At 39.6% G+C, this 18541-nt stretch overlaps 1 protein-coding gene across 5 annotated transcripts in view; it reads right to left on the minus strand.

The window, feature by feature from the left end:
• The window catches only part of unc79 (unc-79 homolog, NALCN channel complex subunit), a 219713-nt gene that overhangs the window by 129426 nt on the left and 71746 nt on the right, over positions 1–18541 (minus strand). For all 5 annotated transcript variants that reach the window (XM_087989676.1, XM_087989677.1, XM_087989674.1 and 2 more), the window contains exons 21-24: positions 15953–16032; positions 15718–15866; positions 8108–8265; positions 4911–5092 (exon numbers count right to left, since the gene is read on the minus strand). In XM_087989676.1, the coding sequence (XP_087845802.1) occupies positions 4911–5092; positions 8108–8265; positions 15718–15866; positions 15953–16032 (569 nt within the window). The remainder of the gene's footprint in view (positions 1–4910; positions 5093–8107; positions 8266–15717; positions 15867–15952; positions 16033–18541) is intronic.

The following is an 18541-nucleotide window of genomic DNA, read 5'->3' on the forward strand; positions in this document are numbered from 1 at the left end:
CTCCCCCATCTCCTGTGGCTCCACACAACGACCGCCTTGCTGATCTTCGAGGGGCCCTATTCTCTCCCTAGTTACCCTTTTGTCCTTAACATATTTGTGAAAACCCTTTCAATTCTCCTTAACCTTATTTGCCAAAGCTAGCTCATGTCCCCTTTTTGTCCTCCTGAATTTTCTCTTAATTATACTCTTCTAAGGATTAACCTGATCTATCCTGTCTATACCTGACATATGCTTCCTTCTTTTTCTAAACCAAACCCTCAATTTCTTTAGTCATCCAGCATTCCCTATACCTACCAGCCTTTCCTTTCACCCTAACAGGAATATACTTTCTCTGGATTCTCGTTATCTCATTTCTGTGAGCTTCACGTTTTCAGCCGTCCCTTTACCTGCGAACACCTGCCTGAATTAGCTTTTGAAAGTTCTTGCCTAATACAGTCAAAATTAGCCTTACTCCAATTAAGAAATACAGCTTTTAGATCTGATCTATCCTTTTCCATCACTATTTTAAAACTAATTGAATTATGGTCACTGGCCCCAAAGTGCTCTCCCACTGACACTTCAGTCATCTGCCCTGTCTTATTTCCCAAATGTAGGTACATCCACATACTGAATCAGAATTTTTTTTTGTACACACTTAACAAATTCCTCTCCATCTAAACCCTTAACACTGTGGCAGTCCCAGTCTCGGTTTGGAAAGTTAAAATCCCGTACAATAACCACCCTATTATTCTTACAGATAACCAAGATCTCCTTACAAATTTTTGTATGTAGGTTTGCTCGCTGAGCTGGAAGGTTCATTTTCAGACATTTTGTCACCCTACTAGGTAACATCTTCAGTGGGCTGGTGATGTCATTTCCTGTAGAGAGATTAAATTTCCTGTTCTTTTTCTCAGCAGGTGGTAGATAGGGTCTAACTCGATGTGTTTGTTGATAGAGTTCCAGTTGGAATGTCATGCTTCTCGGAATTCTCGTGCATTGTGGATTGAAAAAGAATGGGTACCCAATGAACACAGTCCACCAATTTCTCAGCAACAAACTCAAACAAGTGGACAAAATGCATCCAGAAACCCTAGCCACTCTCCCCTACATCAAGGACATCTCAGAAATGACTGCCAGACTACTCAGATCCCTTGGCATCATGGTGACCCACAAACCCACCAACACACTAAAACAGTAGCTAATGAACTTGAAAGACCCTATACAGACAACAAGCAAAACTGATGTCATTTACAAAATACCGTGCAATGACTGTAACAAACACTACATTGGACAAACAGGTAGAAAACTAGCCACCAGGATACATGAACATCAACATCAACAAAATGACATGACCCTCTCTCCCTAGTATCCTTACATACAGATGAGGAAGTAAACCACTTCAACAGGGACAACACATCCAACCTAGGTCAAGCCAAATAGAGACTTGCACGAGAATTCCGAGAAGCATAGTATTCCAACCAGAACTCTGTCAGCAAACTCATCGAGTTCAACCCCATCTACCACCCCCTCAGAAAAACAAGAAATGACATCACCACAGGAAATGACATCACCAACCCAAAGAAACCCAAACATATAAATAGAAAGGAGTCAGCAGCAATGCTTTGCCTGGAGGCCCATTGAAGATGTTACCTAGTGTGATGACGAAACGTCTAGAAATGAATCTTCCAGCTCAGTGAGCAAACCTACATCCAGAACCTCAACCTGAACTACAAATCTTCTCAATGCTACTTACAAATTTGTTTCTCAATTTCCAGCTGACTATTAGGTGGCCTATAATACAATCCCAATAAGGTGTTCATCCCTTTCCTATTTCTCAGTTCCACCCAAATAACTTCCCTAGATCTATTTCTAGGAATATCCTCCCTCAGTACCGCTGTAATGCTATCCCTTATCAAAAACGCTAATCCCCTTCCTCTCTTGCCTCCCTTTCTGTCCTTCCTGTATCCTGGAACATCCCAGTCCCATGTTCTTAACCATACACTGAGGTCATCTGCCATCCCTGTTCAGCCCCTTGCATTGAAATAAATGCAGTTTAATTTATCAATCCTACCTTGTTCTCTGCTTTGTCCCTGCCTGCCCTGACTGTTTGACTCGCTTCTGTTCTCAACTGCATCAGTCTCAGATTGATCTCTTTCCTCACTATCTCCCTGGGTCCCCCTCCCACCTTACTAGTTTAAATTCTCCCGGGCAGCTCTAGCAAATCTCCCTGCCAGTATATTTGACCCCTTCCAATTCAGGTGCAATCTGTCCTTCTTGTACAGATCACTTCTTCCCCAAAACAGCTTCCAACGATCCAAAAATGTGAATCCTTCTCCCATACACCAACTCCTCGACCATGCATCCATCTGCTCTATCCTCCTATTTCTACCCTCATTAGCTCGTAGCACTGGGAGTAATCCAGATATTACTACTTTCGAGGACCTCCTTTTTAAATTCCTGCCTAACTCTCTATATTCTCCCTTCAGAATTTCCTCCTTTTCCCTTCCTATGTCATTGGTTCCAATGTGTATAATGATCTCCTGCTGTGCCCTCTCCCCACTGAGAACATTCTGCACTCTCTCTGAGACATTCTTGATGCTGGCACCAGGGAAGCAACACACCATTCTGATTTTTCGCTGCTGGCCATAGAAACATCTGTCTGTACCTCAGACGAGAGAGTCCCCTAATACAATTGATCTCTTGGAACCCAGCATATCCCTCATTGCATTAGAGTCAATCTCAATACCAGAACTTGGCTGTTTGTGCTACATTCCCGAGAATCCATCACCCCCTACATTTTCAAAAACAGCATACTTGTTTGAAATGGGTATAGCCATAGAAGACTCCTGCACTACCTGCCTACCTCTCTTACTTTCCTGGAATTAATCCATCTATGTGACTGTATCTGTAACTTTTCTCCCTTTCTCTAACTGCAATCCATCACACCCCCTTGCTCTTGTAAATTTATCATTGCCTCTAAATGCCACTCCAAACGATCCATTCGATTTGATAGGATTCGCAATCAACAGCATTTAATGCAGATATAATCCTCAGTAATATGTAAACTCTGCCTAAACTCCCACATCTGACAAGAAGAGCATCTCACTATACTAAGGGCCATTTTTGCTTCTTCCAATCTACAGACCCAGAAAATAGCACCTTCTTATTCCTCAACAAATAATGTTCCAGGCTAGCTTAATACTTATGGCTTATATTTTCAAGTTTAATCAAGAGAACATATGATCAAGAAAGAACCCACTCTACTCACTATTGTAGATTTATAGCAAGGTTATACTTAAAACTATTCACTTATCTGTTTCTGTGCTGTGACCTCTCCTAAACAGGTTCCTCCAAGATCAGTTGTATATTTCACAGTTTGTTAATTTTCCTAGATACATTCTGATGTCCCATGATACATGAATTCAACAGCAAATGCAGTAACTGCGCAAGTTCACTGCTGTGTCAGTTAGCAATGTGGGTTTCTTTCTCTCTCTCTCTCTCCTGCACTGACCTGGCCATGTGCTGCCTTTTGTCTGTCCCTCTCCCTTTTAAAAATTCAGTTGTTTTGATGTTTTTTTCTCCAAAGATCCAAAACAATGCAACAGCATATTGCTGCTCCTGGAATTCAAGGAAATCACCTCCAACATCTAAAATACCTCAAAAAAGGAGCAGCATGTTCCAGCCAGAAATCTTTGCTCCTCTCCATCTTGGATTACCCAGATGACACTTCATCAGAGGTGACATGAAGTGTGGAAGGGGCAGCATTTATGCAATAGCATGGTGGCGGATTGGGCGGATTGGTGGGTGGGGAGAGGATGGTGATAGTTCAGATTAAGTGATCAGAATGTGAAAATGCCTGAACAATGATGTGTTGAACTGTCAGACTGGAAAGAACAGGCAGTCCCACTGGGGTGGGGAGAGGGGAGACAGGATGCAACAAGTAAAGCTAAAAGAAAAGGAAGGAATGGGAGTAGGTTCACAACCTGAAGGTGTTGAACTCAACATTAAGTCCAGAAGATCGTAAACTTTCTCATCTGAAGATGAGATGTTGCTCCTCCAGTTTGTGCTGTGATTCACTGAATCATTGCAGCACGCCGAGGATAGAGAAATGGGCATACGAGCAGGAAGTTGTGTTAAAATGATCAGCTACAGCAAGGTCAAGGCCATGCTTGCACGGGGGCCAGTGTTCTGCAAAGCAGCGGTATGTACCTGGACTAATGATCAAGAGACATGAGATAAATCCCACAACAATAATTGGAGAACTAACTAAACCTGGTATATCAAGTCATGATGACTATGTCATTAAAAAAACATTCATAAAAAAAAGAAAATCTGTTATTCTTGCCTTGTCTGGTCCATATGTGACTCCAGATCCATGACAAGGTTGATTCTTACTGACCTCTGAAATATTCTGGCAAACCACATAGTGATGACCACTAACCAGTGGCTCTGCAAATGACATCACAGTTGCAAATGAAGATTTCCTTTTTAACAAGCTCGACAGGTAAAATTGGAAACTTTCTCTGAAGGGGAGGGCATTAATGATTCAGGCAGGTTTTCATGACAATCCATAATCCTTCAAGATTATTTTGCTCGTGCTAATCCACAAATCTGCAAATTCACTATTTTTGACAGAGTTTGGAATAGCTTGTCTTTAACCCATCCCTTTGGAATTGAGTATCATAACACTAGGCTATCCTTACTCGCATTGCTAATACATAGAGATCTTTTACAGAGATCAAAAGATGGATGGGGTGTTCCATTTTGCATTTATTGTTAAATGCTGTCTTCAAAAAACAGTTCAACTTAATTGAACCAAGAAGTGATACCTTATTTCCATTATTATACACATTCCTTCTTTGACCAATGCAATCAATAGAAATGAAATAATACAAGTATCATTTGGATTTTCCTAAGACGTGTGCACTTACTTGTAAAGCTGGTCTTTTGATGGAATCAAGCAAAAGTCTGGCTCTCGTGGCCACTGCTGGATTAACATCTTCAACTGCAGCAAGGAAACAGCAGAAGGCATGGGCTAGAGAGTACTTCAGCACATGATTCTTTGTCACAGATTGGATATCCAGAAATCTGCACAGAACCACTACTTTCTCCACTACATACCAAAAAAAAAATGAATTGGTACCAAAAGCAGTAGCAAATGTTTGAATGTCATTATCTAGATTGCTATACATAACTAAAGCTTACAGCATACATTAACCAGTTCTAGTTCCCTGGATGATAAATTATTTCCTGTTTTATTTACCTGGAAATAAAGAATTTATTTTATTTAGCAGATCTAGCAGAATATAGTTCAAACATTAATCATTCTCAGTCAGACATTGTAATTTATAGATCAGATGTCAACATGATTTACATTAATGGCTTCAAACCCAGGCATGAGGGTGTCCAGAACCAGGGGACACAGTCTCAGAAAAAGAGACAGACCATTTAGGACTCCCTTCATTCCCAGAGTGATGTATCTTTGGAATTCTCTGCCCCTGATACCTTTGTAGGCTAAGTCAGTATGTTAACAATAGAGATCAATAAAGTTTTACATATTAAAAATATCAACGGATACAGGAATAGTGCAGGGAAATTATGGTGGGTTAGGAAGAAAAGCAACATTCTCACTGAATACTATGAATGGGCTCAAAGGGCTAATTGGACTTTTCCTGCTCCAACTTATATTCTTGTGATGCAAGGTCTGCCAGAGCAAATACTTCTGATGGATGACTTGTTCCTATCCTACGAACATGTCTCTTTGGTCGAGTGATTAAAAGCAGAAAATATTAGCCATGTTTTATTTCTCTTTCTACACTTTCTCTAGCAGCAACCTATTGTACTGGTCTGCACGTTGCAGATAGGAATTTTGGGAGATTGAACCTGTACATTCCAACTTGCAAGTTTCGAGTCAATTACTACTGACTCGGAATTTTACAGGTGATTATGTGACTTCTCCATCCTAACTACTGAACATTCAGAACTACTCCAGCAAATCTAGACAAGAGCAGGACAGCTCACCATTTAATACATTAACTGCTCAGTCATTTATTCTTTTTTTCTCTCAAATTTGCCAAAGTAGAAATATAGCCCTGGTCAAGAAATTTTTAATTTATAAAATTATACATGGAATAAATGGTGTAAATGGGGAAAAGTGGGTGAAGAAATAATGGCAACTAAGTCAATGTTGATGTCAATTCATTACTTGATAACATGCAGATGAACAGATTAACTGGATTGAAGGGAGATAATTAATGTTTACAAGAAAAAGCATAGATTTAGCCTTAGATGAATTTAGAAGTAATTTACACATGGGATAACACAAATACACAAAAGATCACCAAGAAAGCCAGAAATTAGTATATTAAAAATCAAAGAAATTTAACTATGAACATATAGGGCATTAGAAGGCGACACAAAATAAAGTTTGTAACTTTGGAACAGAGCCAATGAATGGAAATAGTTTTGTCCAGTTCTGTTGTGATACAAGCGAACTAAGTGTGTCTGCTAATGTGTCATTGATATCCACAGTCTTCTGGATCTCATTTGTTGTGTTACTGATAGGGATTAGGGAGGGGGTATTTCCAGAATTCACCCTGAAATTGACAGTAGATTTTTTTCTGCCATTTTTTTTGTGCCAAAGATTTACTATTTCTATCAGCCAGGGAGCTAGTGCATCAGTTGATACAAAATAGGATAAGAATTGATGGAGCTGACTGTTGTTCCTCGTCTTTATTTACATATTTACCACAGTGACCCGAAGCAATAAGAGGATGTGTGCACCCAGGTGGGGAGATAGAGAAGCAGTGCATAGGAATGCGACACATGAGGAGTTATAAGCATCCAAAAAGACCATTTGGAAGCCATGGATCCTCAGTTTTCTACTGGCCATATTTACACCGTTAGGTTGCTCATTGATGATAATCTGCCCTTATGTAATAATCAACCACCCTTCAATCCAGTCCTAAGTCTCAGAAAATTACTGCAATCCCATCATACTGATCATGTCATGATAACATACACAAATTGCTGCAAATATGTGCAATAAAAATGTATAATGCATATGCCATCACTGAAAAGGCAGATAGGTGTTTCTGGAATCAATTTTTTTTTCTGAAACAAAAAGGCTTGAAACTTCATATTATATTAAGTGACCAGAGTCCCAGAGGGCTATAAGGCTGGGCTCTCATTAGAGAGAGAGGACTAGTAGTGGTTTAAGCTGAGGGTCACCACTCCTCAGGCAAGGTGCAAGTCAAGAAGATGTAACAGAAATTACAGTCAGAAATAGACTATCATCCAATTACTTTAATATTTGACTAATCAATTAGAGTGAAGAATTCCAATTTATGGTTATAATGTTGCTACAGTATCTATTTTAATAATCGAGTTGACAAACATCACTAAAATTATTGTAAAAATCTACCATGACCAAACTATAACACTGTACGTAGCGCAGGCAATCCAGTATCACACCTCTGGCTACACATACTTTTAGTTTCAACTTGCATTGCATTTTGAATAGTTTCACATCTTTGTAATAAATTAGATTTTTCGGGAATGGAATACTCACCTCAGTACATTGTGATTTCCAAAGTATCTAAAATGGCATAATAGCTATGTTGACATGTATGGAAAGCAAAACAGCTGATTGGTAATATACATGGAGTGTAGTGATAAGTAAGATCTCATGACATCAATCCTAAATTGTGCAATTGGTAAGTTTGAGTTTTTTCTCACTATGAGCAGCAGTTGCACCAGATTTTGGTGGAACAGCAGAATGTGTAAATTGTGCAATGGCTTATGTTGGCTTATCAGTCAATTCAATGCATAGTTAATATGTCTTTCTTCACTGTTCTTTGACTGATTTCAAGAGAGTGTGCAGGTAAGTAACAGAAATATTCTTGCTATAATTTCCAAACCCAACACAGCTTCTGGATTAAAAAAATACTTGCAACTAACAGCATTAATTTTAGTTCTGACACCTTGTTTCATTAATACATTTTTAAAGTAAAAACATACTTTATTACAGAATTATGTCTTTATCTTAAGTTAGAGTTTTTGAGTTTTAAAAATTATATTTGAGTTTGAGATTACACACTTTGCACTGTGCTTTTGTTTTTCATCTTACCAGCTTCAAAACGCATCTTCCAGTCTTTGCTGTTAAAATTGCTATCAATGATGCCCCAGAATATATCAGCACCACGAGAGAGAGAAAGAGCATGCAGGAACAAGGGTATTGCCACAGAGGCAAGCTGGGAGAATTCAGACTTAAGTACTTTCCATAGGCTGCAAAAAACACAAGCAGAAATGAACTTTGGATGCTGTCTTCCAGTTTTATAAGTTATCTGTACAAGATAGTGTGTATATTTTTGCTCCACATCACAAATAACTTGGTTATTTTGGAACTCAGTATTTTTTAGTCTCCAATGTCAGCCTTGAATTTGTATGTCCAGTTATTTAAAAGAAATAATGGAATGCTGGGGTGAATCGCAAGCCAGCAATCTCATCAAGTTTACATAGCATCAGGAACCACTAGTTTCAGACTGCATGCCTATCTTCTAGATAAAGAGATAAAACTCGGAATTTGTAATCTGTGGGGAAGCAAGGACACTTGCTGCTGATATCAAAGGAAGTTGCCTACAATGATCTAATGGTCTCTCTGGCATGGATTTCCTTTTTCCAATTTTAAATTCTGCACCAAGTTTTGGGGATCTCTTTGCATGCAGCAGCAGTGATGTCAACAAAACAGGAAGCAGTCAACCACAACAAAGTATTCACACGCAGCAAAAACACTCAACATCTTTTACTTGCAATTTAAATTTCCAGATAACAAAGTAAATAGTTACGATTTGATTAAAATAGACTCTGACTTTTTTTGAAAAATCATTTTAAAAATGTACAATTTGTTGTTTTACAACATAAATCTTTCAGGACCAAAGTGTCCAGCAAAAATTATGAAGTCAGTACATTAATGTTGGGAGATATTGAGGGGCGACGCTCCGAAAGCTAGTGTCCAACAATTAAACCTGTTGGACTATAACCTGGTGTTGTGTGATTTTTAACTTTGTCAAGTTTTCTTTTAAACAGTGAAACCAAAAGCATAAGATTGGAACTTTTCATCAATTCAATATCCCATTGACTGCAATACGATTGCGTGGGGCGGGGGGGGGGGGGGGGGGGGAGGGGGGATTGGAATATGAGGGCGAACATCTCAAATGCACAAACTGGAGAATCACAGAGTCACTGATATCAACTTCTGGATTTCCAAATTGTTCTTTGCATGTGCAGACTCCAGATATGGCTGTCAGTTTCAGTGGAGGAATGGTTATGCACATGGACAATTTCACCACCATTAAAACTGCAAAATCCAGGCCGATGTTTTCGATCTACGATGGATTACAGAACTCCAATAACACCAGATACATTATTTTTGTTTGTAAGTCTTTCAATATTTAACGTCCTTAGTGACCCTGTAAACATAGCATGGTACAACTTTACCCTCCCAAGAGGAGGCATTCCCACAACTGGCAGGTAGCCTCCAGCAGAAAATTTACCTGATGCGGCAGTGCTTTTGTTATCTCCCAACATTAGAAAATGACCATGGGTATTGTGATGTTCAACAATCCTACAGATAAGTATAATAACTATAGCTACATTGCATTAATCAGACATAAAGCTGTTTAGGCTAACATTAAACTATTAGGTTACAACAGAGAAGCATGCTTCAAGTGTCTGGAGGTAAGGTGGCGTATGAAATCTTTAACAAAAACAGAAATTGACAGAAAATCTCAGCAGGCCTAGCACCATCTGTGAAGATAAATCAGAGTTAACATCAGGGACCCAATGAAAGGGACCTCAAAATCATACATTTCAATGGGATTTTCTTTTTATTCTTCTAAACTCCAATGGAAACATGCTTAACCTTTCCTCTTTAGAGAATCACTTCATTGCAAGAATCAGTCAAGTTGCTGGATGACAAAGACAATGTGGTCCATGTCAAAGGGGGCAAACAGACCAAAAAAGGACAAGAAGAACAAGTTTATCTTTGCCACAGTCACGTACAATATTCTGTGTACTTTTGATAAAGGCAGTTTCAGTATCATGACAGGCAGATTAGATGGATTAAAATATGGAGTTGGAGGAAAGATGTGTGGAGGAAAACTTCTGATACAACAACATGTACATCTGACAAGAAGCGCATTTCACTCTACTAAAGGCCATTTTTGCTCCTTCACAATCTACAGACGCAGAAAATAACTGTCTTATTCTTGTACAAAACACTGCCTCAGGTTAAATTAATAGTTTTGGGTAAAATTTTAAGTTTAATCAAGAGACATATCTCAAAAAACATATAACCAAGAAAGAACCCACACACTTAAAACAATTCACTTATCTGTTTCTGCACTGCGAACTTCATCCAAACAGTTTCTCCAAGATCAGTTATATTATAGACCCCCTAATGGTCAGAGGGAAATTGAGAAACAAACGTGTAAGGAGATCTCTGTAAGGAGCTATCTGTAAGAATAATGGGGTGGTAAATGTTAGGGATTTTAACTTTCCAAACATAGACTGGGACTGCCATAGTGTTAAGGGTTTAGATGGAGAGGAATTTTTAAGTGTGTACAAGAAAATTTTCTGATTCAGTACGTGGAGGTATCTACTAGAGAAGGTGCAAAACTTGACCTACTCTTGGGAAATATGGCAGGGTGGGTGACTGAGGTGTCAGTGCGGGAGCACTTTAGGGCCAGCAACCATAATTCTATTAGATTTAAAATAGTGATGGAAAAGGATAGACCAGATCTAAAAGTTGAAGTTCTAAATTGGAAAAAGGCCAATTTTGACGGTATTAAGCAAGAAATTTCAAAAGGTGATTGGGGGCAGATGTTCACAGGTAAAGGGACAGCTGGAAAATGGGAAGCCTTCAGAAATGAGATAATGAGGATCCAGAGAAAATATATTCCTGTCAGGGTGAAAGGGAAGGGTGGTAGGTATAGGGAATGCTGGATGACTAAAGAAATTGAGGGTTTGGTTAAGAAAACGAAGGAAGCATATGTTAGGTATAAACAGGATAGATCGAGTAAATCCTTCGAAAAGTATAATGGCAGTAGGAGTATATTTAAGAGGGAAATCAAGAGGGCAAAAAGGGGACATGAAATAGCTTTGGCAAATAGAATTAAGGAGAATCCAAAGGGTTTTTAACAAATACATTAAGGACAAAAGGGTATCTAGGGAGAGAATAGGGCCCCTCAAAGATCAGCAATGTGGTGTTTGTGTGGAGCTGCAGAAAATGGGGGAGATACTAAATAAATATTTTGCATCAGTATCTACTGTGGAAAAGGGTATGGAAGATATACAATGTAGGGAAATAGATGGTGACACCATATTACAGAGGAGGAACTGCTGGATGTATTGAAATGCATAAAGGTGGATAAATCCCCAGGACCTGATCAGGTGTACCCTAGAACTCTGTGGGAAGCTAGAGAAGTGATTGCTGGGCCTCTTGCTGAGATTTTTGTATCATCAATAGTCACAGGTGAGGTGCTGGAAGACTGGAGGTTGGCTAATGTGGTGCCACTGTTTATGAAGGGTGGTAAGGACAAGCCAGGGAAACTATAGACCAGTGAGCCTGACATCAGTGGTGGTCAAGTTATTGGAGGGAATCCTGAGGGACAGAATGTACATGTATTTGGAAAGGCAAGGACTGATTAGGGATAGTCAACATGGCTTTGTGCATAGGAAATCATATCTCACCAACTTGATTGAATTTTTTGAAGAAGTAACAAAGAAGATTGATGAGGGCAGAGCAGTAGATGTGATCTATATGGACTTCAGTAAGGCACTCGACAAGGTTCTCCATGGAAGACTGGTTAGCAAGGTTAGATCTCACGGAATAAAGGGAGAACTAGCCATGTTGATACAAAACTGGCTCAAAGGTAGAAGACAGAGGGTGGTGGTGGAGGGTTGTTTTTCAGACTGGAGGCCTGTGACCGGAGGAGTGCCACAAGGATCGGTGCTGGGTCCTTTACTTATTGTCATTTATATAAGTGATTTGGATGCGAGCATAAAAGGTACAGTTAGTAAGTTTACAGATGACACTAAACTGGGAGGTGTAGTGGACAGCGAAGAAGGTTACCTCAGATTACAATGGGATCTTGATCAGATGGGCCAATGGGCTGAGAAGTGGTAGATGGAGTTTAATTCAGATAAATGTGAGGTGCTGCATTTTGGGAAAGCCAATCTAAGCATGACTTATACACTTAATGGTAAGGTCCTAGGGAGTGTTGCTGAACAAAGGGACCTTGGAGTGCAGGTTCATAGCTCCTTGAAAGTGGAGTCACAGGTAGATAGGATAGTGAAGAAGGCGTTTGGTATGCTTTCCTTTATTGGTCAGAGTATTGAGTACAGGAGTTGGGACATCATGTTGCGGCTGTACAGGACATTGGTTAGGCCACTGTTGGAATATTGCATGCAATTCTGGTTCCTTTCTATCGGAAAGATGTTGTGAAATTTGAAAGGGTTCAGAAAAGATTTACAAGAATGTTGCCAGGGTTGGAGGATTTGAGCTATAAGAAGAGGCTGAACAGGCTGGCGCTGTTTTCCTTGGAGCGTTGGAGGCTAAGGGGTGACCTTCCAGAGGTTTACAAAATTATGAGGGGCATGGATAGCATAAATAGACAAAGTCTTTTCCCTGGGGTGGGGGAGTCTAGAACTAGAGGGCATAGGTTTAGGGTGAGAGGGGAAAGATATAAAAGAGACCTAAGGGGCAACGTTTTCACACAGAGGGTGGTATATGTATGGAATAAGCTGCCAAAGGAAGTGGTGGAGGCTGGTGCAACTGCAACATTTAAAAGGCATTTGGATGACCAAATGAATCGAAAGCGTTTGGACCGGGTGCTGGAAGGTGGGACTGATTGGGTTGGACCGAACGGTCTGTTTCCATGCTATACATCTCTCTGACTCTATGACTTTGGAGAGAGAAATCATAATGGATGGTGGTTTGCAAAATAGAGGGAGATATAGTATCTAAGGAATGTAAACAATTAACAATATCAACTGAACACTAGACTCAAGAAGGGAAGTTAGTAGTCAGCTCTTCATTGCATTTAAAGTCAAGGGACAAGCAGTGACTTTGATGGATGCTCAGAAATAGCGTTGGATATGAGATGTAGGGAAGATAGTAAGTTCAGGGATAAGGCAGCAGGTAAGTCTCTAAGAGAAAGCTTGATCAGATGGACTTGTAGAATGTGGAGAAGTGGCAGAGGTAGCTGATTGGTGTTTTCAATGTGAATGACAGGGAATTGCATGAGCTTATTATAGGTCTTGCCATATTTATACCTACTTCCAATGGTGGCACAGCACCACAACATATTGATCTCACAGCTCAATAATCTATTCTTTAGACTCTTGTGCCCCAAAAACTCAACCTCACTGCTTTGAAATGCTTAATATTTGCTATTTCATTATGAATTTAATGAAACTAAAGTACAGGTTGTTCTGCTATAATGCACGTTTCGTCAACACAAATTCGCTGTAATGTGACTGACAAATTGGGGATAATGTTTCTACAGTGCAAACCTTTAAAATGTCTGTTGGCTGTTATGCGATTACATTGCCAGTACTTTGAGCACTGTTTCTAAAACACAATTTGTCTATAACACAGCGAAAGGAACCATCACATTATAGAAGAACTGACTGTATACACAAAAGGAAAATAAAATACAGATGATACTAAGCTGGAGAGAATTGTGAATTGTAAGGTTACGATGAGTGACTTCAGAGGGACACTGACAAATTGGCCAAATGGATAGACACCTGACAGATGAATTTAAATGCAGAGAAATGTAACAGAATGTATTTTGACAGAGGGAACACAGAGAGACAATACAGGCTCAATGGTATAACTCGGAGTACAAGAGCAGGGGGACTTCAGAGTTCCAATTCTCTGAAGGTGCCACACAAGTTGAAACAGTTGTCAAGATGACTTATAGCATCCTTGGGTTTATAAGAAAAGGCATAGAGTATAAAAGCAAGGAAGTGATGCGACACCTCTTCAAATCATCGGTCACACCATATTTGGAGTAATGTGTTCAATCCTGGCATCTTATTTAAAACAGGATACTATAGCCCTGGAAAAAGTACCAAAGAGATGTATTAGAATAATACCAGTGATGAGGGATTTTAGATAGAAGAGAAAGAAAAGAAGGATATTGTGCTTCGATTAGTTGATATGACAGTAACTAAGGGTCACAATTTCAAGATTATCAGCAAGAGAGCTAAGAGTGAGAAGAGGAGCAACTTCCTTACTCAGAGTTGTTAGGATTTGGAATGTGCTGCATGGGAGAGTGGTGGAGGAATAGTCCATAGGAGGTCTCAAAAGAGAGCTGATACATATTTGAAAGTGATGAATATCGAAGGCAATGGAGATAGGGCTGGAATATGGTACAAATGGGTAGCTCCTTCAGGAGCTGGTACAGACACAATGGGCTCCTTCTGTACAGTAAAAGTTGATAGTTCTATTATTTTATTATCTGAAGACGTATACTGTAATACTTCTGGACATTTTGGTCAAATTACACTTCATCATCTCGCCTCACTTTGCACAAAGATTATACTAGATCTCTTGAGTCTCCAGTTACAATGTCAGTACTTGCTTAGATTTACAACATATTGTGCGATTCAATTTTTCAGAGTTATATTATACTGCGATGTTATTATAATATTGTTCTTTGCCAGTTATGGATAACATGCTTGGTGCACTTGGTATTACTGATTCATAGCAATGTCCGTATTAAAGGATTGATTCTTACAGAAGACTTGCAAGTTGATTTAACAACTGTCACAAGTTGATTATCAGGAGATAACATTGCCAGAGAATATAATGATATTTGAAATAAAACAGCGAATCACCAAATTAATGATTGCTACAAAAGTGATACATGCCTCAATCACAGATTCATCGAATCATAGAATCGCTACAGTGTAGAAGCAGGCCCATCGAGTTCACACTGGCCCTCCAAACAGGATCCCATCCAGACCCACTCCCCTACCCTATCCCTATAAACCTGTATTTTATTATGGCTAATCCACCTAACCTGCATATTCCTGAACAACAGGCATTCAACCATGGCCAATCCACCTAATCTAGATAAAAACAATGACTGCAGATGCTACTTTCTCCCCACCCCCACCTTCCTCTAGCTTATCTCTCCACCTTTCAGGCTCTCTGCCTTTATTCCTGATGAAGGGCTTTTGCCCGAAACGTCGATTTTACTGCTCCTCGGATGCTGCCTGAACTGCTGTGCGCTTCCAGCACCACTAATCCAGAATCCACCTAATCTGCACATCTTTGGCTATATCTCCATAAAAAGTTTCATTAATCAAAGTTTAGGCAGTCAGAAAATTTGGAACCCACTTCCAAACATGTAAACAAATAGGGAGATCTTTGTTCACAGACTACATATCCTAACAATTACTGATTTGGAGATGCCGGTGTTGGACTGGGGTGTACAAAGTTAAAAATCACACAACACCAGGTTATAGTCCAACAGGTTTAATTGGAAGCACACTAGCTTTCAGAGCGACGCTCCTTCATCAGGTGATAGTCTATCACCTGATGAAGGAGCATCGCTCCGAAAGCTAGTGTGCTTCCAATTAAACCTGTTGGACTATAACCTGGTGTTGTGTGATTTTTAACAATTACTGGTAAGTTATCAGGATTTCATACTTTGTTTCCCTTACCTGGAAATCAACATTTTCTCTTGAATGTAAGCAAGAAAGTTTGGATAATCCTTTCTGGCGAGATACAAACATTCCCCATGGAGACACAATATTTTTAAACAGTTGAGCATGTTGAAAAGAATGTCTGGCTCCTCACAATTTGGGATTTCCTGTTGACACAAACAAGTGAAGCACAGGGAAGAACTTAACAGACCCAAGTGCTGAAATATAACTGAACAAGTTAAATAATAATTACCTGCAATATTGTATGTATCAACTTCAACGTAGCAGGGAGTTGTTCATAATCAAAGGTCCTCTCTGCGTTATTTTTCATTTCTATTAAAATATAAAAATGTTCGTGACTGCATACTCTAACCAATACCTTTTCTGAAGGTACAACAGAATTATTTGTTCAATTGTAAGTTAGTTTGATATTAGTTTGGAGCAGAGTGAATTATACTTGTGAAGTAATGGCTAGTAAATAGGGCTGAATCTTACCAAGAATTGGGTGTGTGTCAACTTCAGGGAGTTTCGAGGAGAGTTTCTCTCCGTGAGCTCTCGTGAGTTTTCTCACACCATTCTCCACAGCTGTACACCGCACTTCTATGGCACCCCACTCGCATTATCTTGCGCTCAACAATGGCTTAAGTACTCACCACTGCTAGGACCTCCCCGGATTTCAACCCCTGGGGCTATATCTAAAGCTCAGTCATGCCCCAAGTCTAGTGTCACCAGCCAAGAGCTGCATTTCACAGTTTCACAGCTGCATTTCACTGTGCATTTCACAGTGCACAGTGGAACAAAAACAAAGCTTCTGAGGGCACAAAGGGTCCACAGATGGCACTTCACTGTAAATCCAAGTTGATATTCACAGATGTATTGGTATTTTACATCATCATCTCTCTTATCATTGTAACTGCATTTATGAGAATCAAGCTATAGAGGCCACACCTCCCAAACATCACCCATCTTAGAACCCTGTCTAAGGAAATGCAACTCTTTTGCTAATACCTTTGTAGCATAACATCTTCTCATTGTTCAATGTGGGATAATCACATACTGGAAAGTCTTCACACAGTTGAAAATGTTCACTTTTATTCAACAACGACAAAAAGAGAAAAAGTAAACAAAGAAAAGCTGCAACTGGTTCTGAGATCACATAAGAACTACTTGGCATTTTGAGCAACAACACATGTCCAATCAATGAATGATCATTGCACCCAGCACACATCTGTTCCAACTAGATGAGATGAGTTGAGTAGATGTGGTTTATATAGATTTTAGGAAAGCTTTTGATAGGTCCCACATGGGAGACTGATTGAGAAAGTTAAAGCACGTGGAATTCAGGGAAGCTTGATGAGATGGATCAGAAATTGGCTTAATCATTGGCTGACTGGAGGCCAGTATCCAGCAAAGTACCACATTGATCAGTAAGGGACCCTCACTGTTTTCTATATACATAAATGATACAGATGAAAATGTGGGGGGAGTGTTTTTCAATTTACAGATAACACCAAAATTATGTTAAAACATGGTAAACTCTCCTGCGTAATTTAAAACCAGCAACACAGATAAAAATTATTCCGTGCAGTAATGTGTGAAAATTCGATAGGCCAAGAACTAGTTAAAGTAAAAATTATCAACTTTATTTCTTAAAGTAAAACAGAGAATAATGAACTAACAATTATTTACAATTTCTTCCTCTAATCTAAGCTGTGTACTCTCCTGCAGCTCCTCAACTCTTCTTGGGGTCTCCTCTACTACCTTCACTAATGCAACTGGCTTCGCTTCTTTTACCACATCTTTTCCCACAGTGCCTTTCTTTAACAGTCAGCACTGTGACTTTGTGTTCCACTTTACCACAGTGGAAGCACCTGAGGCCTTTCATCTCCTTTCCACCCTCTTGGGCTTCTTTTTTATTCTGTGGTATATTCTTACCAGTGCTCTCTACTCTTGGTTTAGTAGTATAGGATCTCCACTTCTCCCAAAATCTATCCCTCACAGGACGAAATTCTGGCCGGAAGCTTGTCTTATGCACCAACATGTACTCATCTGCTAATTCTGCTGCCCTTCTCACTTCCTGAACTCTCTGTTGCTCCAGGTGAATTCTTACCATCTCTGGAAGTCAGTTATTAAACTCCTCCAGCAGAATAACCTCTCTTAGAGCCTCAAAGGTCTTATCTATTTTCAAAGCACGCACCCATCAATCAAAATGATTATGTTTAATGCTTTTGAACTCAATATAAGTCTGACCTGGTTCTTTCTTTGTGTTTCTGAACCACTTCTGGCACCAATTCATGAGCACTTAAAATAGTCTGTTTAACCTCTTCATAATCTCTTGACCTCTCATCTGACAGTGTGGCAAATACCTCACTAACTCTGCCTACCAGGTTACTCTGAACTAGCATTACCCATAAATCCTCGGACCACTCCATCTGCCGAGCCAATTTTTCAAATGAAATAAAGAAGGCTTCAACATCTTTCTCATCAAAATGTGGCAGAGTTTTGACATATTTATAATTCAAAGATCCTGTGTAAGTTCTTTGACCAAGTTCTTTGAAATCTGAGTGGTCACCTAAGCTGTTGGCGACTTCTGTTGAAGATGGAGGCCCAAAGGAGCGTGCAGTGATCTGAAGCTGCCAGGTAACTGCTCTAACTTTCATGTCAGGAATTATCGCCATCTGTTTTCTATCTGACTATGCAAGATCAGGAAACTCCAGAACAATGAGGAGAGAATAGATGCTACAGATACTTACACTAATGCCTCTTGATCTTCAATGGCATTACCATCACCACATCTCCCATTATCAACATCCTTGGGGTTACCACTGACTAGAAACTCAAC

Source organism: Chiloscyllium plagiosum, unplaced genomic scaffold (assembly GCF_037043375.1).
Source record: "Chiloscyllium plagiosum isolate Xiang-an unplaced genomic scaffold, Cpla_swu_hap1 HiC_scaffold_8, whole genome shotgun sequence".
NCBI lineage: Eukaryota > Metazoa > Chordata > Chondrichthyes > Orectolobiformes > Hemiscylliidae > Chiloscyllium > Chiloscyllium plagiosum.